The sequence below is a fragment of the Tachyglossus aculeatus genome, chromosome 16 (genome assembly GCF_015852505.1).
Source record: "Tachyglossus aculeatus isolate mTacAcu1 chromosome 16, mTacAcu1.pri, whole genome shotgun sequence".
NCBI lineage: Eukaryota > Metazoa > Chordata > Mammalia > Monotremata > Tachyglossidae > Tachyglossus > Tachyglossus aculeatus.
Window position 1 is genome coordinate 49,651,231 of NC_052081.1, and position 25,404 is coordinate 49,676,634.

The window sequence follows — 25,404 nt, forward strand, 5'->3', positions numbered from 1 at the left end:
ACTGTGAGCCCCCTGTTGGGTCGGGACCGTCTCTATGTGTTGCCAACTTGGACTTCCCAAGTGCTTAGTACAGTGCTCTGCACACAGTAAGCGCTCAATAAATACGGTTGATTGATTGATTGACTATGATTTCCTCCTCAGTCGTCATCATCATCATCAATCGTATTTATTGAGCGCTTACTATGTGCAGAGCACTGTACTAAGCACACAGTAAGCGCTCAATAAATACGATTGATTATGATTTCCTCCTCAGTCGTCATCATCATCAATCGTATTTATTGAGCGCTTACTATGTGCAGAGCACTGTACTAAGCACACAGTAAGCGCTCAATACGATTGATTGATTGATTGGCTATGATTTCCTCCTCAGCCGTCATCATCATCATCAATCGTATTTACTGAGCGCTTACCATGTGCAGAGCACTGTACTAAGCGCTTGGGAAGTACCAATTGGCAACATCTAGAGACAGTCCCCACCCCACAGTGGGCTCACAGTCTAAAAGTCGGTCGCCGGGCTGCGCCTTCGGCCTCCCCTCAGGCTCCTTTGTGTGCCTCCGCCGAGGCCCCGCCCCCCCGCGCCTCCGCGCCCCCTCATTGGCCCCCGCAGCGGGCGCCCGCCATTGGCCGGCCCCCCCTCTCCTGCTCCCCTTCGCCATTGGCCCGCGCGGCCGCCGCTCAGGGCCCCCGAGCGCGCCGATTGGCCGAGCCCCGGCCGGGGCCGAGTCCCTGGAAGCAGTTCCGGGAAACCCCGCGCGCGCTGCCGGGATCTCGCTGGCCGTCCATGAGAGGGGAGGGGGAGGGGGCGGCGCGCGCGCCATTTCTGGTGGTTTTCAAAGCGCCTCGCGCTGCGCCTCGCGGACGCCGCCGCGTTCTGCCCTGGTGAGTCTCGCGCCGCCCGCGCGGGGGAAAAAGGGCGGGAAACGCCGCGCTCCCCCCCCCCCGCTCCGTGGCGCCCTCTGCCGGAGCCGCCCCCCCGTGGCAGGCCCGGGCCTAGGCCTGCCCCAAGCCCGGCCGGGAGTTGGGGCGTCGTGAGGAGCCCCAATAAATCCATAATAATCCCCATTCCTTCCTTCGATCGGATTTATCGGGCGCTTACGGTGTGCCCGGCACTGTACTGAGCGCCTGGGAAGTACCTTCCGATGGGAGAAGATCCATCCAGGGCCCGGGAAGATGGCCCAAGAAAATCCAAAGGACCGTGGGGGAGGATGTGGGATGCTCACTTCATCATAATGATGGCATCTGTTTTTAGACGGTGAGCCCACTGTTGGGTAGGGACCGTCTCTATATATGTTGCCAATTTGGACTTCCCAAGCGCTTAGTACAGTGCTCTGCACATAGTAATCGCTCAATAAATACGATTGATGATGATGATCTGTTAGGCGGGATGCTCACTTCATAATAATCGTCATTAATAATCAATCAATCATCATCAATCGTATTTATTGAGCGCTTACGGTGTGCAGAGCGCTGTACTAAGCGCTTGGGAAGTCCAAGTTGGCAACCTATAGAGACAGCCCCTACCCAACAGTGGGCTCATAGTCTAAAAGGGGGAGACAGAGAACAAAACCAAACATACTAACAAAATAAAATAAATAGAATAGAGCGTATTTATTGAGCGCTTGCTGTGTGTGCAGAGCGTATAATACTTCCCAAGCGCTTAGTACAGTGCTCTGCACACCGTAAGCGCTCAGTAAATACGATTGATTGAGCGCTTACTTTTAGACTGTGAGCCCACTGTTAGACTGTGAGCCCACTGTTGGGTAGGGACTGTCTCTATATGTTGCCAACTTGGACTTCCCAAGCGCTTAGTACAGTGCTCTGCACACAGTAAGCGCTCAGTAAATACGATTGATTGATTGTGCAGAGTATATAATACTTCCCAAGCGCTTAGTACAGTGCTCTGCACACAGTAAGCGCTCAATAAATACGATTGATGATGATGATTGATTGAGCGCTTACTTTTAGACTGTGAGGCCACTTTTAGACTGTGAGCCCACTGTTGGGTAGGGACTGTCTCTATATGTTGCCAATTTGGATTTCCCAAGCGCTTAGTACAGTGCTCTGCACATAGCGCTCAATGAATGCGATTGATGATGATGATGATTGACTGAGCACTTACTTTTAGACTGTGAGCCGCTTTTAGACTGTGAGCCCACTGTTGGGTAGGGACTGTCTCTATACGTTGCCAATTTGTACTTCCCAAGTGCTTAGTACAGTGCTCTGCACATAGTAAGCGCTCCATAAATACGATTGATGATGATGATGATGATTGATTGAGCGCTTACTTTTAGACTGTGAGCCCACTTTTAGACTGTGAGCCCACTGTTGGGTGGGGACTGTCTCTATATGTTGCCAACTTGGACTTCCCAAGCGCTTAGTACAGTGCTCTGCACACAGTAAGCGCTCAATAAATACGATTGATTGATTGTGCAGAGTATATAATACTTCCCAAGCGCTTAGTACAGTGCTCTGCACACAGTAAGCGCTCAATAAATACGATTGATTGTGCAGAGTATATAATACTTCCCAAGCACTTAGTACAGTGCTCTGCACAGTGTAAGCGCTCAATAAATACGATTGACTGATCGTAATGATGGCATTTGTTAGGCGCTTACTATGTGCAGAGCACCGTTCTAAGCGCTGGGGAGGATGCAAGGTGATCAGGTTGTCCCGTGTGGGGCTCACGGTCTTCATCCCCATTTTACAGGTGAGGTCACTGAGGCACAGAGAAGCCAAGTCAGTCAATCGTATTGAGCGCTTACTGTGTGCAGAGCACTGTACTAAGCGCTTGGGAAGTACAAGTGACTTGCCCTGTGAGCCCACTGTTGGGTAGGGACTGTCTTTATATGTTGCCAACTTGGACTTCCCAAGCGCTTAGTACAGTGCTCTGCACACAGTAAGCGCTCAATAAATACGATTGATCGATTGATGATTGGTTGCCCAAGCGCCAAGTGACTTGCCCAAGGTCACACAGCAGACAATTGGCAGAGCTGGGATTTGAACCCATGACCTCCGACTCCAAAGCCCGGGCTCTTTCCATTGAGCCACGCCATGTTTTGTTGTCTGTCTGCCCCTTCTATCGATCAATTGTATTTATTGAGCGCTTACTGTGTGCAGAGCACTATACTAAGCTCTTGGGAAGTACAAGATGGCAACTTCTAGACTGTGAGCCCTCTGTTGGGTAGGGACCGTCTCTCTATGTGGCCAACTTGGACTTCCCAAGCGCTTAGTACAGTGCTCTGCACACAGTAAGCGCTCAATAAATACGATTGAATGACCGTCCGTTCACGTAGATGAAGACAAGGCCCCGACCAAAGGGCCGCTTGCCCAGCATGTGGACAGTCGGGACTGTCTCTATATGTTGCCAACTTGTACTTCCCAAGCGCTTAGTACAGTGCTCTGCACACAGTAAGTGCTCAATAATTACGATTGATTGATTGATTGATTGTGCTGATAGCGGGATCCAGTTAGAAAGTCCTGAACGCCCAGTCTCCCTTTGAAATTTACGAATGGCAGTTGGAAAACCAAATGGTGTCAGCATTGGGGGGGAAAAAAAGGCCGTCTTTAAATCATCATCATCATCAATCGTATTTATTGAGCGCTTACTATGTGCAGAGCACTGGACTAAGCGCTTGGGAAGTACAAATTGGCAACATATAGAGACAGTCTCTACCCAACAGTGGGTTCACAGTCTAAAAGGGGGCAGGAGAAAAGACAGAGGGGGAAGGGGGCACTAAGACTCAGTTGTGTTTCTAGATTGTGAGCCCACTGTTGTTGGGTAGGGACTGTCTCTATATGTTGCCAACTTGGCCTTCCCAAGCGCTTAGTACAGTGCTCTGCACACAGTAAGCGCTCAATAAATACGATTGATTGATTTAGGAGTAGGCCAAGGGAAGCAACTTTTCTGCTACGGTTACTCCAAGAAACACCATAATAATAATGATGATGGCATTTGTTAAGCGCTTACTATGTGATCCCGCTGTTGGGTAGGGACCGCCTCTATATGTTTCCGACTTAATAATAATGATGGCATTTATTAAGCGCTTACTACGTGCAAAGCACTTTTTTAAACGCCGGGGAGGTTACAAGGTGATCAGGTTGTCCCACAGGGGGCTCACAGTCAATCCCCATTTTACAGATGAGGTAACTGAGGCCCAGAGAGTGAAGTGACTTGCCCAGAGTCACACAGCTGACAATTGGCGGAGCCGGGGTTTGAACCCATGACCTCTGACTCCAAAGCCCGGGCTCTTTCCACTGAGCCACGCTGCTTCGTTAAGCGCTTACTATGTGAGCCCACTGTTGGGTAGGGACCGTCTCTATATGTTGCCGACTTAATAATAATAATAATGATGGCATTTATTAAGCACTTACTACATGCAAAGCACTGTTCTAAGCACTGGGGAGGTTACAAGGTGATCAGGTTGTCCCACGGGGCGCTCACAGTCTTCATCCCCATTTTACAGATGAGGTAACTGAGGCCCAGGGAAGTGAAGTGACTTGCCCAAAGTCACACAGCTGACAGTTGGCAGAGCCGGGGTTTGAACCCATGACCTCTGACTCTAAAGCCCAGGATCTTTTCACTGAGCCATGCATTTGTTAAGCGCTTCCTACATGAGCCCGCTGTTGGGTAGGGGCCGTCTCTATATGTTGCCGACTTGGACTTCCCAAGCGCTTAGTACACAGTAATTAAGCGCTCAATAAATACGATTGAGTGAATGAATGTTGTCCGTCTCCCCCTTCTAGACTGTGAGCCCGCTGTTGGGTAGGGACTGTCTCTATATGTTACCGACTTGTACTTCCCAAGCGCTTCATACAGTGCTCTGCACACAGTAGGCGCTCAATAAATACGATTGAATGAATGAATCAATGTTGTTTGCCTCCCCCTTGTAGACCGCGAGCCCGCTGTTGGGTAGGGACCGTCTCTATACGTTGCCAACTTGTACTTCCCAAGTGCTTAGTACAGTGCTCTGCACACAGTAAGCGCTCAATAAATACAGGTTGAATGAATGAATGTTGCCGACTTGTACTTCCCAAGCGCTTCGTACAGTGCTCTGCACACAGTAAGCACTCAATAAATACGATTGAATGAATGAATGAATATGTGCAAAGCACTGTTCTAAGCGCTGGGGGTATACAAGGTGATCAGGTTGTCCCACGCGGGGCTCACAGTCTTCCCCATTTTACAGATGAGGGGCTCAGAGAAGTGAAGTGACTTGCCCAGGGTCACAAAGCAGGCACGTGGCGGAGCCAGGATTCGAACCCACGACCTCTGACTCCAAAGCCCGGGCTCTTTCCACTGAGCCGCGCTGCTGCAGTAAACAACGATGACATTGGTTAAGCGCTTACTATGTGCCGAGCGCTGTCCTGAGCGCCGGGGGCGGATACAAGGTGATCAGGTTGCCCCCCCGTGGGGCTCACAGTCTTCACCCCCATTTTCCGGATGAGGGAACTGAGGCCCGGTGAAGGGACTCGCCTGAAGTCACATGGAGCCGGGATTCGAACCCACGACCTGTGACTCCCAAGCCCGGGGTCTTGCCCCTGAGCCACGCTGCTTCTCCCTAGAGAGCCATCGCAGGCGCAGTCCCGTCCCGAGGCCGCCTTCGGGGGCGGGGGGGCGGGGGATAATAATAATGATGGTATTTATTAAGCGCTTACTATGTGCAAAGCACTGTTCTAAGCGCGGGGGAGGTTACAAGGCGATCACGTTGTCCGACAGGGGGCTCACAGTCTTCATCCCCATTTTACAGATGAGGTAACTGAGGCACAGAGAAGTGGAGTGACTTGCCCAAAGTCACACAGCTGACAAGTGGCCGAGCCGGGATTTGAACCCACGACCTCTGACTCCAAAGCCCATGCTCTTTCCACTGAGCCACGATGCCCTGGACACCCCAGAACCCCCCCACCCCAGCCAGGAGGACCGCTTTGGTCAACCCCCTGCACTGCTTGGCCGGCAGACGGCCCAAGAAACACCCCGGCAGCATCACTTCTCCGTGCCTCAGTTCCCTCATCTGTAAAGTGGGGATTAAGAGTGCGAGCCCCGTGGGGGACAGAGGCTGTGTCCAACCCAATTTGCTGGGATCCACCCCAGCGCTTAGTACATTGCCTAGCACATAGTAAGCGCTTAACGAATACCATTATTATTATTATCAGGACTTGGCAAGGAATCCTTTTAGACCGTGAGCCCACTGTTGGGTAGGGACTGTCTCTATATGTTGCCAACTTGGACTTCCCAAGCGCTTAGTACAGTGCTCTGCACACAGTAAGCGCTCAATAAATACGATGGATGATGATGATGATGAATCCCATCTCGCAATGGTCCCGGTCGCCACGGGGCTGGATCTCCGTTCTCCGCAGACAGCGGGTCGGAGGCCGACCAACGGACCTATGGAAACGACACCCCTTTCCTCCCTCGGGCATCTGCTCCAAGAGAGGACGTTTTTCCCACCAGTCGGGAAGGTGGAAGTCTCCGAGACCGGCCCGGTGAAGCCCCCCGCTCCCGGAGCCGACCTTATTACCAAGGTCCCGGAGCCGACAGAAATACTGGCGGAATTAGGAATGTCGGTGGATCCCTTCCCCTGTGGGAACCGAGGTTCCCCTCCTTTTCCAAGGGCCCCAGATGTTCACTTTGATTATGAAAACCTGGGGTTCTCCATATTGGGGGGTCTGCCGTTGGAGACGGCGGGTTGGGGGCTCGGGCCTTTTGGAGCTCAAAAGATTTCATCGTAACATTTGGGGGCAGGAAAACCCAGGAATGGGTCTTGGTGAAAAGGCCTTTTTCCTTCCAGGTCAGCGTGAAAGCGGGGCGAAGAAGGAAGGTTGCATTAATTTTAGACTGTGAGCCCACTGTTGGGTCGGGACTGTCTCTATATGTTGCCAACTTGTACTTCCCAAGCGCTCAGTACAGCGCTCTGCACACAGTAAGCGCTCAATAAATACGATTGATTGATTAATTGGAACGTGATGAGGTGGTCTCTTTGTCACAGTGTGCAGTTTTGGCCGTCCCGGGTCCTAGTCAAATGAGCCGGGAAATAGCGTGTAGCTTGAATTGAGCTGCGGTTGCCGATGTTAACTGCTTAGCCATAACGTGTGCACGTGTGTGTTTGTATGTGTGTGTACACACACCCACCACACGTGGCCGGGAAAGCCCTTGTAGAGGCCGTCAGTGTTCAGTGAGGTAAAGTCCGGCGAGATCTCCGCTAAAGTTTGTTTTATCAAGAGCTGTATCACCGCTCCTTCCCCCCGATCCGAAAGTGAGTCTCCTCTTGGAATGGGAATGTGTTGTGTCAGGCCCCAAAGTAATTCCCGGAGCTCGGTTGGATTGGCGATGGCTCCCAGGTGTGAACTGGTGGTCTCCCCTCACTCTCCCGTGCGCTCCGCTTTCTCCCTCTTTCTCTTCCTCTCGGCTCCTTTGTGCCTTTCGGAGACTCGCGTCTTCTTGTTCGGTGAAGGGTGGTCACGAGGTAGGCTTGTTGCGGAGCTCCACTTCGTGGCACGCGTGCTTTGTTTCGCCGTGTCCCTCGTGCTGTCTGCGTCAGTGTGGCCCCGGACCCAGCGCCCCGAGCCCCCCGATTCCCCGGCTCTGTGCTCCAGTCCTTCTAGACTGCGAGCCCGCTGTTGGGTAGGGACCTATATGTTGCCGACTTGTACTTCCCAAGCGCTTAGTACGGTGCTCTGCACACAGTAAGCGCTCAATAAATACGATCGAATGAATGAATGTTCCAGCGGTGGTGGGTCGACCGACGTGACCCCGGTTTATGCCGATTAGGAGACCCCGAGGGGCGGCCTTGTGGGGGTCTGGTGGCCACTTTGGGACTGCTGAGGGGCCCCCGACTTGGTCCCGGCCCGCCGTTTCCCCAGGTGGGCTCGTTGCCCCGATGGCAGCCCCATTTTCCTAGCGAAGGGCCGCCCCACTTGACACGAGTGCCGAGGCGAGTGGGCACAGGGGCAGAGGGACACGTGGGCTGGAGCCAGGTGGCGGGGGGGGGGGACGAGGTCAAACCCCAAACCCACCCACGGGTCCCTCGCGGGGGGACGGACAGAGGCCGAGCAGCGATCAGCGTTGGGTTTGAGGAGCGATTGTGAGTCGGAGAGGCAGCCGTGGCTGGCGACGCCGTGTGAGTCCGGGGATGGAGGGGGCCCGCTGGGTTTCCCGATGACCAGATCCTTAATCTCCGGGAGCCCCGTGACGCTGGCCCCGGGACCCCAGCAGCTGTAGAGCTTTGAGCTGAGGCTCCGGGGACGCTTTACAGACTCCCCCCACCATCACCCGCAGGGTCGTTTGCCTTTTCAGAGTAAGGCAGAAGCCCCGCCGCCCTCCTCTCTCCCCCTCCCAGGTCCTGCCCGTTTCAGCCCAGACGGTCAATATTATTCCGGTGCGGGTTTCCAGCCGCATGCGTCCCGATTAGTTTAGATAAGTCCCGCGTTGCCCTCCCAACTAGTTCTTTGTGGCTCAATGTAATGTAGCTCCTGAATTTCTTCCAGCGGCCTAATAAAATGGCTAATGAGGTGAATGGTAATGCCCGACAGTTAAAAGAAGAGGAAGAGCCCATGGATACTTCCACTGTATTTCACCCAGAGCACTCCGAGACACTGATAGAGGCAGGCCTCCCCCAGAAGGTGGCAGAGAGACTTGATGAAATATTTCAGACAGGTATAATATGCATTTCTTGTTTCTGACTGGTTATGAAAGCGAGGGCAGAGCACCGTGCCTTTCCTAGCTTTTCGGGCGACGGCCCTGTTTCTGGTCTGTGATTACTGCTCCCCTTTCCGACTCCGCCGCTGACCCCAGCCCACTGTTCCCGGGGTCTGCAGGGTTGGTTGCTAGTGAGGCCCCCCCACCCCGCTGCCCCCAGGAGATACCGCCTCAGTTTTTCCGAGACCTGTCACACCACCCCCTCCCCTGCCCCCCGCGAGAGAATGTCTGTTCAGCCCACTCCGTTTTACATTTTCTTTTCTCAGTCCAAGTCCAACCATCATTTTGCTTTACTTTTCGACTTCCGACTTCTGGGAGCGAGGTCTGGAAGCTGGCTCGGAGGTGACGCGGTGGCTTAACGAGCAGGCCGGAGAGTCTCGGGGCGGGGGGTGTTCCCCGGGGGTGGGCAGGTGGGTGGGCGTCCGGAACTGGCCTTGCCCCCTGGCCGCTGCATCGGGATTCCCAGTGGGAGCATCGAGCCGGCGGAATCCGGCTTGGGGTTACTAGAAGGGTGCCCTTGTCCGGGATGGATGTCAGGGCTGGGGCAGAAGGGGCAGGGACTGGGGTCCCGACCTGAAGCAGTTTAGTGACAGGGTGTTTGTGGGGGTGTTGCGGGGGTGTCTCCAGCCGTCTGGGAGGTGGGGACAGGGAGCCCGTGGTGGTTCCGGGAGGGGACCTTGGGAGCTAGGAGCCCCATCCTGGGAGCCCTCCGGTTTCCGCAGGTGGATGGAGTCGCCTGGGTACAGATGGACTCTCGTGGAGGGATTGGTGGGCTTGCACCCGGGGCTGGGTGGCCTTCACACGGTGTGGAGTTCTTGTGTTAGAAGCAGGGAAGTCAGAATTCCTGCCCGACGTGGACTCCCTGAATGTATCCAGGTCCCCCGTGGCCCTCGGGGAAGTTTGGAGGCAAGGCTACAAAGGGGTGCGGCGCCCCTTTAAAGTCAGCCGGTCCCTCGTGTTGGGTCCGCCAACCCTCTCGCTTGCTTGCTACTTCAGCCCAGTTTGGGGGCGAGCGCTGGGTCTTTCCCCTCTGGCCTGCCGAATCGCTCTCTCTCTCCTCCCGGTTCCCCGCGCGATAAGTCCAACCCGGTCAGAGTTAAGCCGGCCGGTTGTTGTCCGTGCAAGTTCACGTGGCCCCCTGAGGCCGCAGATTCTTCCTTTCCACGGCTTGGACAGTCGGGTCGCCGTTGCGTGTGCGATCTTGTGCTAGCTTCTTGGCGCCTCTTGGGAAATTGAGTTCTCTGCCAACGTTCAGCATCCAGGGAGAACTCGGCCCTTCTCGCCGGCCCCTTCTCACTCCCCCGCCCCGCTCCAGGAAGCGTCTTTCTCGGGGCCATCCCTCCCTCCCCGTCTGCCCGGACTGTCGGTCGGGGTCTCGAACCAGCAGGAGATGGGATGGATGAAAAGTCCTGACCTTCCCCCTTCTGGCTTCCCGATCAGTGGTTCCTGGTGGGTTCCGGGGAGAGCCATAGCTGCTCTCTGAGGCCCGAGGTTATAAGTGTCCAGGAAAAGTGGGGTGTCTCTCTCTCTTTCTCTCTCTCCCTCCCTCCCTCCCTGTCTTGCCTCCATGCCCTTCCCTTGGCCCACGCCAGTTGAGGTGGGTTGTAGGGGAGGGCAGAGGCAACCTCCCCGGCCTGACATAGCGAGAGCAGGATTCAGGCTCCCCCAGAATGAGAGCTGGCTAGGGTTGCGGGCCCCCCTTGAGGGGTTCGACTTAGTGCCGAAGCGTTTCCATCTTAATTTTTCTTTTTCCCCATCCATGTCCTCGTGCCCTGTCGTGTCTGTGTACGTCTACATACCTTTATGTAGCTGCCTGTTAGTCGGACCTCGGCCTCGTTGGTGAGCGTGAGGGCGGTGCCGCTGGGCACGGCTGGGAGCTAACGGGCCCGTCTCGCCCGCTTCTCGTTTTAGGCTTGGTGGCTTATGTCGACCTTGACGAGAGAGCAATCGATGCTCTTCGAGAATTTAATGAAGAAGGGGCCCTCTCTGTGCTGCAGCAGTTCAAGGAGAGCGACTTGTCGCATGTGCAGGTGAGTCCCGGCGCCCAGCGCTAGCCCAACCGTGGTCGGAAGCGCCGGCTCACCGTTTTCTGTCCGTCTACTGTTTGGCCGTCGTCCGTTTCTCCACAACCGGCCCTTCTGGGAGAGAGCCGCCGCCGGCCTTGCGGTTGTTTATATTGATGCCTGTTACTTGTTTTGATGTTCGTCTTCCCCTCCTAGACCGTAAGCCTGTCATGGGCAGGGATTGCCTCTCTTTATTGCTGTATCGTACTTTCCAAGCGCTTAGTACGGTGCTCCGCACACAGTAAGCGTTCAGTAAATACGATTGAATGAATGATTGAGTGAACGTGGATGGGGGCTGGTTGGGTCCGGGGCGGCCGGAAGGTCCAGACCCCCAGGCTCTACCCCGGTGGGCCGGGCACTCTCCGAGTTAGCCCTGACTTCGGGCCTGCCCCCGCGGTGCCCGCCGGACCCCCGGCCTGGCTCGCAACGTGGCGGGGCCGGGCTCGGTACACCTCGTTTTGAACCTGACCCCGGCTTGCCTTGCAGAACAAGAGTGCGTTTTTATGCGGAGTCATGAAGACCTACAGGCAGAGGGAGAAACAGGGGAGCAAGGTGCAAGACTCAACCAAGGGGCCAGATGAGGCCAAGATCAAGGTATGGCCAGAGTGAGCGGGGAATCGCATCTGTAAAATGGGGATTGAGACGGAGCCTCAGGTGGGGCGGGGGCCGTGGCCAACCCGATTCACTCGTATCCACCCCAGCGCTTAGTAGAGTGCCTGGCATATAGTGAGCGCGTAACAAATGCCAATGTTAGTCACTTAACTTCTCTGGGCCTCAGTTCCCTCATCTGGAAAATGGGGATTAAGACTGTGAGCCCCACGTGGGACAACCTGAACACCTTGTATCCCCCCAGCGCTTAGAACAGTGCTTTGCACATAGTAAGCGCTTAACAAATACCATTATTATTATCATTCAGGTGCAGGTGGCCATTCAGCGGGCTTCTCTTGGCACCAGCCAGCCTTTCGGGCCCTCTACCGTCCCTTTCCCCCAGTTCCGGGGGAAGGCTGAGAAGTGGGAATGTGGGGCAGAACTGTCCATCAGAGAATCCTACATCTGGCCCTGAGGGATCGGCCCTCTCTTTCTTATGTCTGCAAAGAGCCGGGGTTCCCGGATCCCCTCTGCCACCCCAGGACCGGTGGCAAGTGGCGGCCCACTGGACCGGCTGCCCAGGAGCTCTTGCATGGCCTTCCCTTGCCCATCTGCTTCCCTCTTCCCGGGTTTGGTGCGGAGGTCTTTGGACCCCTTGTGCATTTGGTGGCCCCCCCACACCCCAGTTGCTTGGCTGCAGGGGCTGGGATGACCTAGGCAAGAGCACGCCACGTACCTCGATCTTGTCTCTGTCACTGCTGACCCCTTGCCCACATGCTCCCTTGGGCCTGGACCTCCTTCTCTCTTCATATTTGACAGTTCGTCACTCTCCCCACCCTCAAAACCCTCCTGAAGTCTCATCTCCTCCAAAAATCCTGCCTTGACTAAGTTAAGCCCTGGTTTCCCTTCTCCGCCCTCCTCTCGCCATTGACTGTGCCTTTGGCTGCATACTCCTTGAGCGCTTTGAAACCCCAGCTCCATAGCACTTAGGTAATTATCCTTATACTCCCCTACTTCCTCTGTTATGTAATTTAACATCTGCCGTCCTCTGAGGCTTCTTCTGAGCAGGGATCGCTTCTACCAACTCCATTACATGGTACTAGCCCAAGCGCTTAGTAATAATAATAACGATGGCATTTATTAAGCACTTACTATGTGCAAAGCACTGTTCTAAGCGCTGGGTGCTCTGCACCCAATAAGGCCTAGGGGCTAGAGCACGGGGCTGGGAGTCAGATGGACCTGGGTTCTGGTCCCAGCTCCACCACTTTTCTGCCGTGCAACACCTTGGCCATGTCACTTAACTTCTCCGTGCCTGTTACCTCATCCGTAAAATGGAGATAAAGACCGTGAGCCCCATGCGGGACAGGGACTGTGTCCAACGCGATTACCTCGTATCTACCCCAGCACCTAGAGCAGTGCCTGGCACATAGTAAGCGCATAACAAATACCGTAAAATAAGTAAATAAATGTCGTTGATTGATTGAGGGTCGGGAGAGCCTCGGTGAGTGGGGCCCTCTCTGTGAGCGCAACTTAAACTGGACCTGACTCGCCCCACCCCAGGCGCTGCTGGAGCGGACCGGCTACACTTTGGACGTGACCACCGGGCAGAGGAAATATGGGGGCCCTCCGCCGGACACGGTCTACTCTGGCCTGCAGCCCGGCATCGGCACCGAGGTGAGCGAATGACCCCGGCTGCCGAGGCGGGCATCGGGCAGGGGCTGGGGGCGGAGGATCGGGGTCTTCGTTCCCGGGCCGGCGGCTGGGATTACCGGGATCGCCACCCCAACCTCCTGGCTCTCCTCTGAGGCGGGACGGGGAGGGTGGTGCTGGGGACGGAAGGAGAACCCGAGGCCTTGGGTGGTCTCTGCAGGGGAGAATCGGGGTTTGGGCCGTTGTGTGGGGCTGACCTGATAATGGGGACCTTTTATTTACTTGTTGGCTCCCCCAAGCACTTGGTAAGGTGCTCTGCACACAGTAAGGGCTCAGTAAACACCACTGATTGAATGTTGGGCCAACTGGGGTTTGGGATGATTTTTGAATTCTTGTCCAGCCACGCTTTTTTTCCTCCTCCCCTCTCGCTAGTCGTCGTAGGGGTGGGGATCAGTGTCACCGTCACGGTATTTATGAACAAATTTATGAGAAGCAGCGTGGCTCAGTGGAAAGAGCACGGACTTTGGAGTCAGAGGTCATGGGTTTGAATCCTGGCTCTGTCACTTGTCAGCTGTGTGACTTTGGGCAAGTCACTTAACTTCTCTGGGCCTCAGTTACCTCATCTGTAAAATGGGGATGAAGACTGTGAGCCCCCTGTGGGACAACCTGATCACCTTGTATACCCCCAGCGCTTAGAACAGTGCCTTGCACATAGTAAGCGCTTAATAAATGCCATTATTATTATAACAACCTACTCTGCGGCAAGCAATTTACCGAGCGCTAGGGACACGAAGCCCGGTGACGATGGCCTCCCTGCCCCCATGAGAGGCTCTGACCGGCAGCAGTGGCCCCGGGCAAGACCCAGCCATCGCCACAGGGCTCCGTGGAGATTCCCGGCGGGTCATGGTCACAAAACCGCCTCCGGGTCACGGGGGTGCCAGCAGCGGCAGGGTGACCTGGCATCTGGTGTCTCCTACCTCCCACACTGCTGCTAGAAGAGATGGCCCCTCCCCGGAGCTGGCAGGGATTCTCCGGCCGTGGGTGGGTTGGTGGTGGCAGGTGGCCTGGGCCGGGCCCCTCTCCTCCATGACCATCCATCCTGCTCTCTGGCAGGGCCTCGTTGCCGAATGAAGCTCCCAGGTGGCCCATTGGGGTGAAATTTTCTCCCAAGTTGCCAAGAGACCCAGCAGCCCCCCGATAAATGGGTGTGCCCATGGCGAGGGGTGTTGAGGAGGGCACTGCCCTGACTTCTCCCGCAGGTATTTGTGGGGAAGATCCCGCGGGACCTGTACGAGGATGAGCTGGTGCCCCTCTTCGACAAGGCCGGCCCCATCTGGGACCTCCGCCTCATGATGGATCCTCTGTCGGGCCAGAACCGGGGCTACGCTTTCATCACCTTCTGCGGGAAGGACGCCGCTCAGGAGGCCGTCAAACTGGTGAGCTGCCCGGGCGGGGAGCCGGGAAGGGGTGGCTGCCTGAACCCCCCGGGCCTCGGGGCGGGGCGGCTCCGGGCCCGCTGTCAGGATCGGGCCAGTCAGGGGTCAGCCTGGCTTCGGGAGCGGCCCGGGTAGTAATAACGATGAATAATTATGGTACTCGCTAAGCGCTAAGTGCCGAGCACTGTTCTAGGCGCTGGGGTAGATACAAGGTAATCCACAGGGGCCTCACTCTCTTATCCCCATTTTACAAATGAGGGAACTGAGGCACAGAGAAGTGAAGTGACTTGCCCAGGGTCACACAGCAGACACGTGGCGGAGCCAGGATTAGAACCCAGGTCCTTCTGACTCCAAGACCCGTACTCTATTCACTAATCCATGCTGCTTCTCAGGGGCGGGGAGAGCAAAAAAGGAGACGGAGATCCCACCCCGAGCAGTTGAGGGGCCCCTCCCCACCCCCAAGGTTGGTCCTGTAGCACTTCTGTGCAGGGCGTAGTGTGACACGGCATGACGCCAGGCCTCCCTTTCCTCAGTGCGACAACTATGAAATCCGTCCCGGGAAGCACCTGGGCGTGTGCATCTCCGTGGCCAACAATAGGCTGTTTGTCGGCTCCATCCCAAAGAACAAGACTAAGGAGAACATCCTGGAGGAGTTCAGCAAAGTCACAGGTAACAAGAAAAAAGATGATATATGGGCTGGGGGGCAGAGGCAGAAAGCACGCGTGTCTCCGGGCTCCGGGATCCGTCCGGCTCCAGCTCGCCCACGTCCCGGCCTTGGAGCACGGTCCCACCCGGCCCATCAGGGTAGCCGTGTGCCTGTCGGACGGGGATTTGTCGGGCCGGGGTCTCGTCGTGGAGGTTGTGGAAGGCCCGGAGTCCCAGGGTCGGTCGTCGTGGAGGCCGCGGGGAGCCCTCGGTGGCCCCGGCTCTGGTCAGGGAATGTCGCTTGCCCCTCCCAAATAAACCCATGTCCCTGCCTTTTGCTGGGTTCCAGGAGAGCCCGTTGGGCCAGGGTGGGCCACTTCTTTGCCCACGGGGCCACCCTGCTGTGTTAGTGACAGACGGATGTGGCATTGTGGTGCTGCAGTGAGGTCCCCCCTCTGCTCCGGGCTGGCGGGTCGTTCTACCCTCCGAGCGCAGCCCGGATGGCGAGGGCCCCGGCTTCCGAGGAGCGGGGATGGGGCTGCTGTCACCAGTCCTGGGGCAGGGCACTGTGGGCAACCGGGGCAGGCACTATTGCCTTTGAGCAAGGGTCCGAGGCCTGCCGTGCCCTGCCCTGACCAAGAATTGGGTTGGTTCATTCATTCAGTTATAATAATGATAGCATTTATTAAGCGCTTACTACGTGCAAAGCACTGTTCTAAGCGCTGGGGAGGTTACAAGGTGATCAGGTTGTCCCCCGGGGGGCTCACAGTCAATCCCCATTTTACAGATGAGGTCACTGAGGCCCAGAGAAGTGAAGTGACTTGCCCAAGGTCACACAGCTGACAATTGGCGGAGCCGGGATTTGAACCCACGACCTCTGACTCCAAAGCCCGGGCTCTTTCCACTGAGCCACGCTGCTTCAATAATGATGATGGTATTATCATATTATCATATCATAATACCATGATGGTATTGGTTAAGCGCTTACTACATGCCAAGCACTGTTCTAAGCGCTGGGGTTGATACTAGGGAATCAGGCTGTCCCACAATGGGGCTCACAGTCTTAATCCCCATTTTCCAGATGAGGTAACTGAGGCACAGAGAAGTGAAGTGACTTGCCCGAAGTCACACAGCTGACCAGTGGCGGAGGTGGGATTAGAACCCACGACCTCTGACGCCCATGCTCTTTTCACTAAGCCACGCTGGTAACTGTATGTTTATTGAGTGCTTACTGAGTGCAGAGCACTGTACTGAGAACTTGGGAGAGTGTACTACAACAATAAAGGAACGCATTCACTGCCCACAAAGAGGTCTCCCTTCGGGTGGTCCTTCTTCCAAGGGAGTGTTTGCTGACTGGCTTTTCTGGGAACTTTGGGGCAGTAGTGATTCCCTTCGGGGACCCTCAGCTGGACCCGGGGTCCTTCTGACCTGATGTTTCCCAAGGCCCAGGCAGGCGCCCGGAGGGGCAGGGGGAAGGGCAGCGTTTCTATTTTAGGCCTGAGCAGTTGGGTGAGTAAGAAGCTCAGCTCTGGGTCATCTCGGTAGCAAGATTACTTTGTGCTAATCACTGAAACGCCGCTGCCGCTCTGCCTCTTTCCGGCCCGGTGTCTCTGCCGAGCTTAATCCCGGTCTCTGTCCTGTGGAGTCAGGGGCTGCTCCCAGAGCATTGCCGCCTGCATCATCATCAGTCGTATTTATTGAGCGCTTACTGTGTGCAGAGCACTGTACTAAGCCCTTGGGAAGTACAGATTGGCAACATATAGAGACAGTCCCTGCCCGACAGTGGGCTCACGGTCTAAAAGGGGGAGACAGAGAACAAAACCAAACAGACTAACAAAATAAAATAAATAGAATAGATAGGTACAAGTAAAATAAATAAATAGAGTAATAAATATGTGCAAACATATATACATATATACAGGTGCTGTGGGGAAGGGAAGGAGGTAAGATGGGGGGATGGAGAGGGGGACGAGGGGGAGAGGAGGGAAGGGGCTCGGTCTGGGAAGGCCTCCTGGAGGAGGTGAGCTCTCAGTAGGGCCTTGAAGGGAGGAAGAGAGCTAGCTTGGCGGATGAGCCTTCAAAGGTTCTAATCCCGGCTCCACCACGTGTCTGCTGTGTGACCTTGGGCAAGTCACATCACTTCTCTGGGCCTCAGTTCCCTCATCTGTGTGAAAGTATGAGCCCCCTTTGGGACAGGCACTGTGTCCAACCTGATTAACTTGTATGTACCCCCAGGACTTAGAACAGTGCTTGGCACATAGTAAGCACTTAACAAGCGCTATTATTAGTAGTAGTAGTAGTACAGTAGTAGTAGCGCTTACTGTGTGCAGAGCACTGCACTGAGCTCTTGGGAAGTACAAGTCGGCAACATCTAGAGACGGTCCTTACCCAACAGCGGGCTCACAGTCTAGAAGGGGGAGACAGACAACAAAACAAAACATATTAACAAAATAAAACAAATACGTAGGATGAGTGATTGTATTAACATGGTAGCAGGTGGAAAAAGACTGGATAGAATCATTAGGATGAATATGCTTAAGCCGCAAAAGTTTTGTAGAGCAGTTTCAGTCCAATACAAAAATACGTAAGGCAAAAAGGAACAGAGTGACTTTCGGAGAACATTTAATTATCATAATGCTTTCCCTCATCTGTGTGAAAGTATGAGCCCCCTTTGGGACAGGCACTGTGTCCAACCTGATTAGCTTGTATGTACCCCCAGGGCTTAGAACAGTGCTTGGCACATAGTAAGCACTTAACAAGCACTATTATTATTATTAGTAGTAGTAGTACTACTGTTTTTCCAGGTTGCCGAGACTCTCTAGCGCAGCTGCTCACGCTTACTCTCTCCGCCTTTCTCGCCCTCGATCCCTCGCACCGCGGAGCCCCGGCTCCTTCGTTCCAGCCCGGCTCAAATCCTCTGAGTTTCCAGTCCCTTGAGCGGAGGTCTAGCCCGCCATCCTGCTCTGCCCAGGTCTCACTTGGCCCGGGTCCTGGTACCCTTTTTGTCAGGGCGAAGGTTGGAAGGAGAGGTGCTGTCTTCTTCTTCTTCTGCTGCCTTTTCTTTCTTGGGACCCTGCTTATCTGTTCAAGGTGGAAGAAGCTGGGAGCTGAGACGTTTTCTTTATCCTTTCCTTGGTTTCTTTGGGCAGCCCTGCCTCGCTCTTCTGCCATGCTCACGGGTGTCTGGTCAGTGGCTGCTCCAGCCTCCTTCCCTGCTCTTCTCGCACCCCTTTTCTCCCCAGGGTCAGACGGGTGAAGGCTCGGCAGGGAAAAGCCACCCACTGACCACAGCCAGGGGACCTAGTGAGTGGTGGCTTTTGATTTGACTCGGAATAAAGGAAGATCACTTTGTTGCCCTCCACCCCAGCGTAGGGAGGGTGGGTGGGTGGCTGTGGAGGGTTCTGGGCACACAAGGGGCTCAGATGCTTAGTTCAGTGGGGGTGGTTTCCGTTGTGTGGTTCCGTGGCCCGGACTGGCCTCCAGTTGGCAGCGGGTAGTGCCCACACCCGGCATTCTCTGCACTCAGGACTTCCTTGGCTAAACTCGGCTTGTCCCCGGAAACCCGACACTGCTTAATTTGTGCATGTGCGTGGGTGTGTATGTGTGTGCGCGCGCGCGCGCACATTGTAAGCTTCCGACTTTGACTCATTTGCTCTTGCTGGTGGTTTTGCCCCCGTGGAGTATGGATCTGGACCGGCCGGGCCCCCGCTGCCCGGGGAATTGGGCACTGAGCTTGGGAGCGAGGGGCGATCCTGCCCTCACCCGCTCCCTGTGGCCTTTTGGAAGGCCAAGTCGGGGCAGCGCGGAGGAGTTTGGGGAGCGAACTGTCATGCTGGGCAGACTGCCGCCTGCTCAGAGAAAGTCGGACCGAAAATGCGGTGGGGAGGCGTAATGGTCCCCAGAGGGTGCTTGCTTGGGGAGCCGGGTTGCCCTAGGAAAAAACACCTTTGTGATCCAGGAAGGGTGGGGCCACCTGACATCAGAGCCGGGGCCGCTCAGCAAGTGCTTAAGGATGCCGGAGATGAGGTCTGGTCGCTTCTGCCCTACCAGCCCTGTGCCCGTGGTGGTCCTGGCCGTTATCCAGGAGGGACAGCCCCGGCATGGCCAACCGGCTGGCAGGGAGCGGGACCCCTCCCCCAACCACGGCCCCCCCGGAGGGGGGACAGGGCGATGCCCGGGACAGGCCCCCCCGGTGGGGCGGTGTGGGCGGGGGATGCTTTTGGCTCATCTCTCTGGCTGTTGGTTTAACAGAGGGTTTGGTGGACGTTATTCTCTACCATCAACCTGACGATAAAAAGAAGAACCGGGGCTTCTGCTTCCTGGAATACGAAGACCACAAGTCAGCAGCGCAGGCCCGCCGCCGCCTGATGAGTGGCAAAGTCAAAGTCTGGGGCAATGTGGTTACGGTTGAGTGGGCAGATCCCGTGGAAGAGCCGGACCCTGAAGTCATGGCGAAGGTAACGGCCCGCTCGGGGCGGGGGGCGGGGCCCGCTTCGGGACCGGGGTGGGCCGCCCACCCGCCCTCAGGACGCTTCGCGGGACCAGGGGCGGCCGCCCCCCGCGTGGAGGCCTGGCTGCTGTCGACTGGAAACGGCCCGGTCCCTTCCCTTCTCCGTCCCCGAGCGAGGTTTGGAGCAAAGGTGGCCTGGTGAGGGTGTCTCAGGGGGCCGGGGGGGTGCCGACCATGAGGGCCGTTGCTACTTGGCACATAGTAAGCACTTAATAAATGCCATCATTATTAGTATTATTATTACTCCTGACAAGATAGGATCTCTCCGAGGTCGCCAGGAGGAAAGGTCAGCGGGTGGGGCTGCCCTCCGAGCCCAGTCCGGGTGTCCCAGGGCTGGAAGCCCGGAGAAGAGCGTGGCCTCCTGACGCCGCCCGTTCCTTTCCCCTGACTCGGACCAGTTCCTTCAATCAGGTGAAGGTCTTGTTTGTGAGGAACCTGGCGACCACGGTGACCGAGGAAATCCTGGAGAAGTCATTCTCCGAGTTCGGGAAGCTGGAGAGGGTGAAGAAGCTGAAGGACTACGCTTTCGTTCACTTCGAGGACAGAGGGGCAGCAGTGAAGGTAGGAGCTTGGGGGACGGGGAGCTGCGCGGGCGGGCGCCATCATCAATCGTATTTATTGAGCGCTTACTGTGTGCAGAGCACTGTACTAAGCGCTGTACTAACCCACACCAGTGGGTTCCGGCCTCGGGCGGCTCCGTGGCCGAACCCAAGTGGCTTCGGGCGGGCTCGGGGCCGGATGGGAGAGCGGCAGCGGTGCCGCCGGGCCAGGCCGGTCCTGAGCGGGGTTCTGTTTCGGCGCAGGCCATGGACGAGATGAACGGGAAGGAGTTAGAAGGGGAGGAGATCGAAATTGTCCTAGCAAAGCCACCGGACAAGAAAAGGAAAGAGCGCCAGGCGGCCAGACAAGCCTCCAGAAGCACCGCGTGAGTCGGTCCTGCCCTGTCGCACTCGGGACTCTCAGGCTCCCCCACGCTCGCCCACACACCCGGCGAGGGCTGAGCGAGTGTTCTCCTTCCTCCGCCATCGGGGAGAGCAGACAACGGGCAGTGGGCACTACTTCAGACGTGAGGGTGAAATCGTCCTTGATTCGGAGGGGTGCGGGCATGGAGGGGTTGGAGGGGGCAAACATGGGGTTGCTGTTCCCTCAAACCTCCCTCTGTATGCACATGGGGCCCACAACTGGAGCTGAGTGTTGGGGCGGGAGTTGTGTTCTCCCAAGCGCTTAGTGCTCAGCGCTTAGAACAGTGCTTTGCACATAGTAAGCGCTTAAGAAATGCCATTATTATTATTATTATTATTATAGTACAGCGGTTTGCATACAGTAAGCACTGAGTGAATACCATTGATTGAGGTTCAAGATGAATCTCAAATGCTTCTGCACTCCAATGGTGCTGAGCATATGGTGAAGGGAAAGTAATCATTGATCAATCAATCAATCAGTCGTATTTATTGAGCGCTTGCTGTGTGCAGAGCACTGGACTAAGCGCTTGGGAAGTACAAGTTGGCAACATAACTTGAGAGTTGAGATGACTTGAGAGGGTTTTTTCGGATTCTTTTCTTAAGGGTATTTGTTCCAGGGACTGTACTTAGCACTGAGGTAGATAGAGAATCCTCAGGTTGGACACAGTCCGTGGCCCCAGATCGGCTCACGGTCTTTCATTCATTCGTTCGTTCATATTTATTGAGCCTTACTGTGTGCAGAGCACTGTACTAGGCGCTTGGAAAGCACAGTTCAGCAACAGGGAGAGACAAATCCTGCCCACAAATCCTTTTTAAAGATGAGGCGAAAGGGTCATACAGCAGACAAGTGGAGGGTTGGAGGGAGAAGTCTGGAGGCCTAGAAGGCTTGAGGGAGTCAGTCAGTCAATCCGTGGGATTTTTTGAGTGGTTACTGTGTGCAGTGTACTAAGCGCTTGGGAGAGTACAAAACAACGGAGTCGGTAGACACGCTGCCTGCCTTGTAGCCTAGAGCGGGAGACAGGTATTAAAATAAATTATGGCTGTGTATATGAGTACAGGTGGGCTGAGGGTGGGGTGAGTGAAGGGTACACATCCCATTGCATTGGGGGAAGCGGCGTGGCTCTGCGGAAAGAGCACGGGCTTTGGAGTCAGAGTTCATGGGTTCGAATCCCGGCTCTACCAATTGTCAGCTGTGTGACTTTGGGCAAGTCACTTAATAATAATAATAATAATAATAATAATGGCATTTATTAAGCGCTTATTATGTGCAAAGCACTATTCTAAGAGCTGGGGAGGTTACAAGGTGATCAGGTTGTCCCACGTGGGGCTCACAGTCTTCATCCCCAGTTTACAGATGAGGTAACTGAGGCCCAGAGAAGTGAAGTGACTTGCCCAAAGTCACACAGCTGACAATTGGTGGAGCCGGGATTCGAGCCCATGATCTCTGACTCCAAAGCCCGGGCTCTTTCCACTGAGCCACGCTGCTTCTCTATGCCTCAGTTCTCTCATCTGTAAAATGGGGATTAAGATTGTGAGCCCCCCGTGGGACAACCTGATCATCTTGTAACCTCCCCAGCGCTTAGAACAGTGCTTTGCACATAGTAAGCGCTTAATAAATGCCATCATTATTATTATTATTATTGCGAGAGCACGGTAGAAGGGAGTGGACGTCGGGGAAGGTCGCTTGGAGGGTTTGTGACTTTAATATGGCTTTGAAGGAGGAGTGAGTGGTGGTTCCTTGTATCATCATCATCATCAGTCGTATTTATTGAGCACTTACTATGTGCAGAGCACTGTACTAATTGGTAACATATAGAGACAGTCCCTACCCAACAGTGGGCTCACAGTCTAAAAGGGGGAGACAGAGAACAAAACCAAACATACTAACAAAATAAAATAAATAGAATAGATATGTACAAATAAAATAAATAAATAGAGTAATAAATATGTACAAACATATATACATATATGTATGTGGTAGAGGAGGGAGTTCCAAGCCAGAGGGAGGGCACGGCCAACGGGTCGGCGACGAATTAAATGAGGTCGAGGTACAGCAGCGACATTAGGAGAGTGGAGTGTGCGATCTGGGTGGTAGCAGGAAATCAGCGGGGTGAGATAGGAGGGAGCAAGAGCTGATCGAGCACCTTAGAGCCAATGTTAAGGAGTTTCTGTTTGATGCAGAGGTGGTTGGGCAGCCGCTGGAGGTTGTTGAGGACTGGGGTGCTATGGACTGAACGTCTTCTTAGAACAGAGTGAAGTGTGGACTGTGGAGAGACAGGAGGCAGGGAAGTCAGCGAAAAAGCTGAAGCAGCGTGGCCTAGTGGAAAGAGCACCGGCCTGGGTTCTAATCCCAGCCCTGCCGTGTCCTTGCTGTGTGACCTTGGTCAAGTCACTTAACTTCCCCATGCTTCAGTTCTCCTGCTTTCCCTCCTATTTTGACTGAGAGTCCCACATTGGGCGGGGACTGTGTCCAACCTAAGTCACTTACATCCACCCGAGTGCTTAGAATGGGGTTGTACACCATCATCATCATCATCAATCGTATTTATTGAGCGCTTACTGTGTGCAGAGCACTGTACTAAGCGCTTGGGAAGTACAAGTTGGCAACATATAGAGACAGTCCCTACCCAACAGTGAGCTCACAGTCTAAAAGAGTCTTACACATAGTAAGCTTACACACGGTCTTACACATAGTAAGCTCATTCATTCATTCACTCAGTCGTATTTATTGAGCGCTTACTGTGTGCAGAGCACTGTACTAAGTGCTTGGGAAGTCCAAGTTGGCCACATATAGGGACGGTCCCTACCCAACTGCGGGCTCACAGTCTAGAAGGGGGAGACAGACAACAAAACATATTAACAAAATAAAATAAATAGAATAAATATGTACAAATAAAATAAATAAATAGAGTAATAAATACATACAAACATATATACAGGTGCTGTGGGGAGGGGAAGGAGGTGAGTGGGGGGGGATGCGGAGGGGGCGGAGCTCTTAACAAATGCCATTTAAAGAGGGGGAAAAAAAGCAGTACTTCGATTCCTGGAGTATCGGTAGTGCTGGGTCACTAGCCCGCTGTTGGGTAGGGACCGTCTATGTTGCCAACTTGTACTTCCCAAGCGCTTAGTCCAGTGCTCTGCACACAGTAAGCGCTCAATAAATGCGATTGAATGAATGGGGGGAGTCGGGGACGGATAGGGGAAAGGGCGCCAGGTGGGCCGTCCCCATCTGTGCGGGTGGGAGGCCAGCGGGGCATCATCATCATCAATCGTATTTCTTGAGCGCTTACTGTGTGCAGAGCACTGTACTAAGCGCTTGGGAAGTACAAGTTGGCAACACATGGAGACGGTCCCTACCCAACGGTGGTGGTAGGGACTGTCTGGGGCAGGCCGGTGGACCCGGGCGGCCTGACTGCCGTTTCTCCCCGCTAGCTACGACGATTATTACTACTACCCTCCACCCCGGATGCCCCCTCCCCTGAGGGGCCGAGGCCGTGGAGGGAGGGGCAGCTACGGCTACCCCCCGGATTACTACGGCTACGAAGACTATTACGACGACTACTACGGCTACGACTACCACAACTACCGAGGCGGCTACGAGGACCCCTACTACGGCTACGAGGACACCTACACCGTCAGGGGAAGAGGAGGAGGAAGGGGCGGGCGCGGGGCCCCGCCCCCACCCCGAGGGCGGGGCCCCGCGCCCCCCCCGAGAGGTAGAGCCGGCTATTCCCAGAGAGGGGCGCCCCTGGGACCCCCCCGCGGAGCGAGGGGCGGGCGAGGGGGGCCCGCCCAGCAGCAGCGAGGAGGACGCGGGGCCCGCGGGGCCCGGGGCAGCCGGGGGGGCAACGTGGGCGGCAAGAGGAAGGCCGACGGGTACAGCCAGCCCGACTCCAAGCGCCGCCAGACCAACAGCCAGCCCAACTGGGGCTCCCAGCCCATCGCCCAGCAGCCTCTGCAGCAAGGCGGTGACTATTCCGGTAACTATGGTTACAATAATGACAACCAGGAGTTTTATCAGGATACTTACGGGCAGCAGTGGAAGTAGACGAGACAGACAGACGCACACAGGCAGACCAGAGAGGGCTGGCGGTGGCTATTGGCGTGACGCGATGGGCTCTTAAGCGCTACCTTCTTCACAAACAAATCAAAATGGCCTTCACCTGTCGCGCCCTTCGGTGGCTTAGCGTCGCCATTTGTATTGGGTTGAAGAATCACTTCTGTGTATATACTCGTCTTTCCCCCCCCACCCCCACCCCCTTTTTGTTCTGTTTTGTTTATTTGTTCCTCTTCCTCTCTCCCCACTCCGCCCCCGTCACCCTCTCCCCTCATCCACGCTCTCGGACATTACTAGGGCTTTGCAGACTCCTCTTCCCCGAGGGTTACAGTGCTGCTTTTATCGTTTTACGCTTCATTTTAGCAGTTTCAAAGCAGGCTGGGCACATCGTTCAATCATGATTCTGGCAGAACCTCTGGTTTGGGACAGTCTCTCTTTTTTTTTTTCTTCTTTTTTTATTAATTTTTTTTGGACTTGGGACTAGACTGCATAGGAGAATGAAGTATATGCTGTAAATAAAAGTACAAGCTAGTGCTTTGTCTCAGTAGTTTTAAGAAACTAAAAACCAACAAATTTAAGTTTTCTTGTATTGGAAATAACATGATTGTATGTTTTGCATTCCTAGAAGTAGGTTAACTGTGTTTTTAAATTGTTATAACTTCACACCTTTTTGAAACCTGCCCGACAGAATTTGTTTGGCTTAAACGTCAAAGCCGTGGCAATTTGTTCCTTGATGTGATTGTATTTCCAATTTCTTGTTCATGTAAGATTTCAATAAAACTCAAAAATCTATTCAAAACA

At 54.8% G+C, this 25,404-nt stretch overlaps 1 protein-coding gene across 3 annotated transcripts; it reads left to right on the forward strand.

Moving 5' to 3' along the window:
- The first annotated feature begins 806 nt into the window (after nt 1-806).
- On the forward strand, nt 807-25,404 carry HNRNPR (heterogeneous nuclear ribonucleoprotein R). Of its 3 annotated transcripts, none has more exons than XM_038757947.1 (11): nt 861-879; nt 8,482-8,650; nt 10,604-10,722; nt 11,242-11,349; nt 12,904-13,017; nt 14,253-14,429; nt 14,963-15,098; nt 19,326-19,531; nt 19,996-20,145; nt 20,388-20,509; nt 23,979-25,404. In XM_038757947.1, exons 2-11 carry the CDS (start codon nt 8,494-8,496, stop codon nt 24,592-24,594), a joined length of 1,905 nt encoding a protein of 634 aa, XP_038613875.1. In that variant the 5' UTR covers nt 861-879; nt 8,482-8,493; the 3' UTR covers nt 24,595-25,404. The 3 variants fall into 3 exon arrangements, with proteins under 3 accessions (XP_038613876.1, XP_038613875.1, XP_038613874.1); XM_038757946.1 differs by having other exon boundaries at nt 862-879; nt 19,317-19,531; XM_038757948.1 differs by lacking the exon at nt 8,482-8,650 and having other exon boundaries at nt 807-879; nt 19,317-19,531.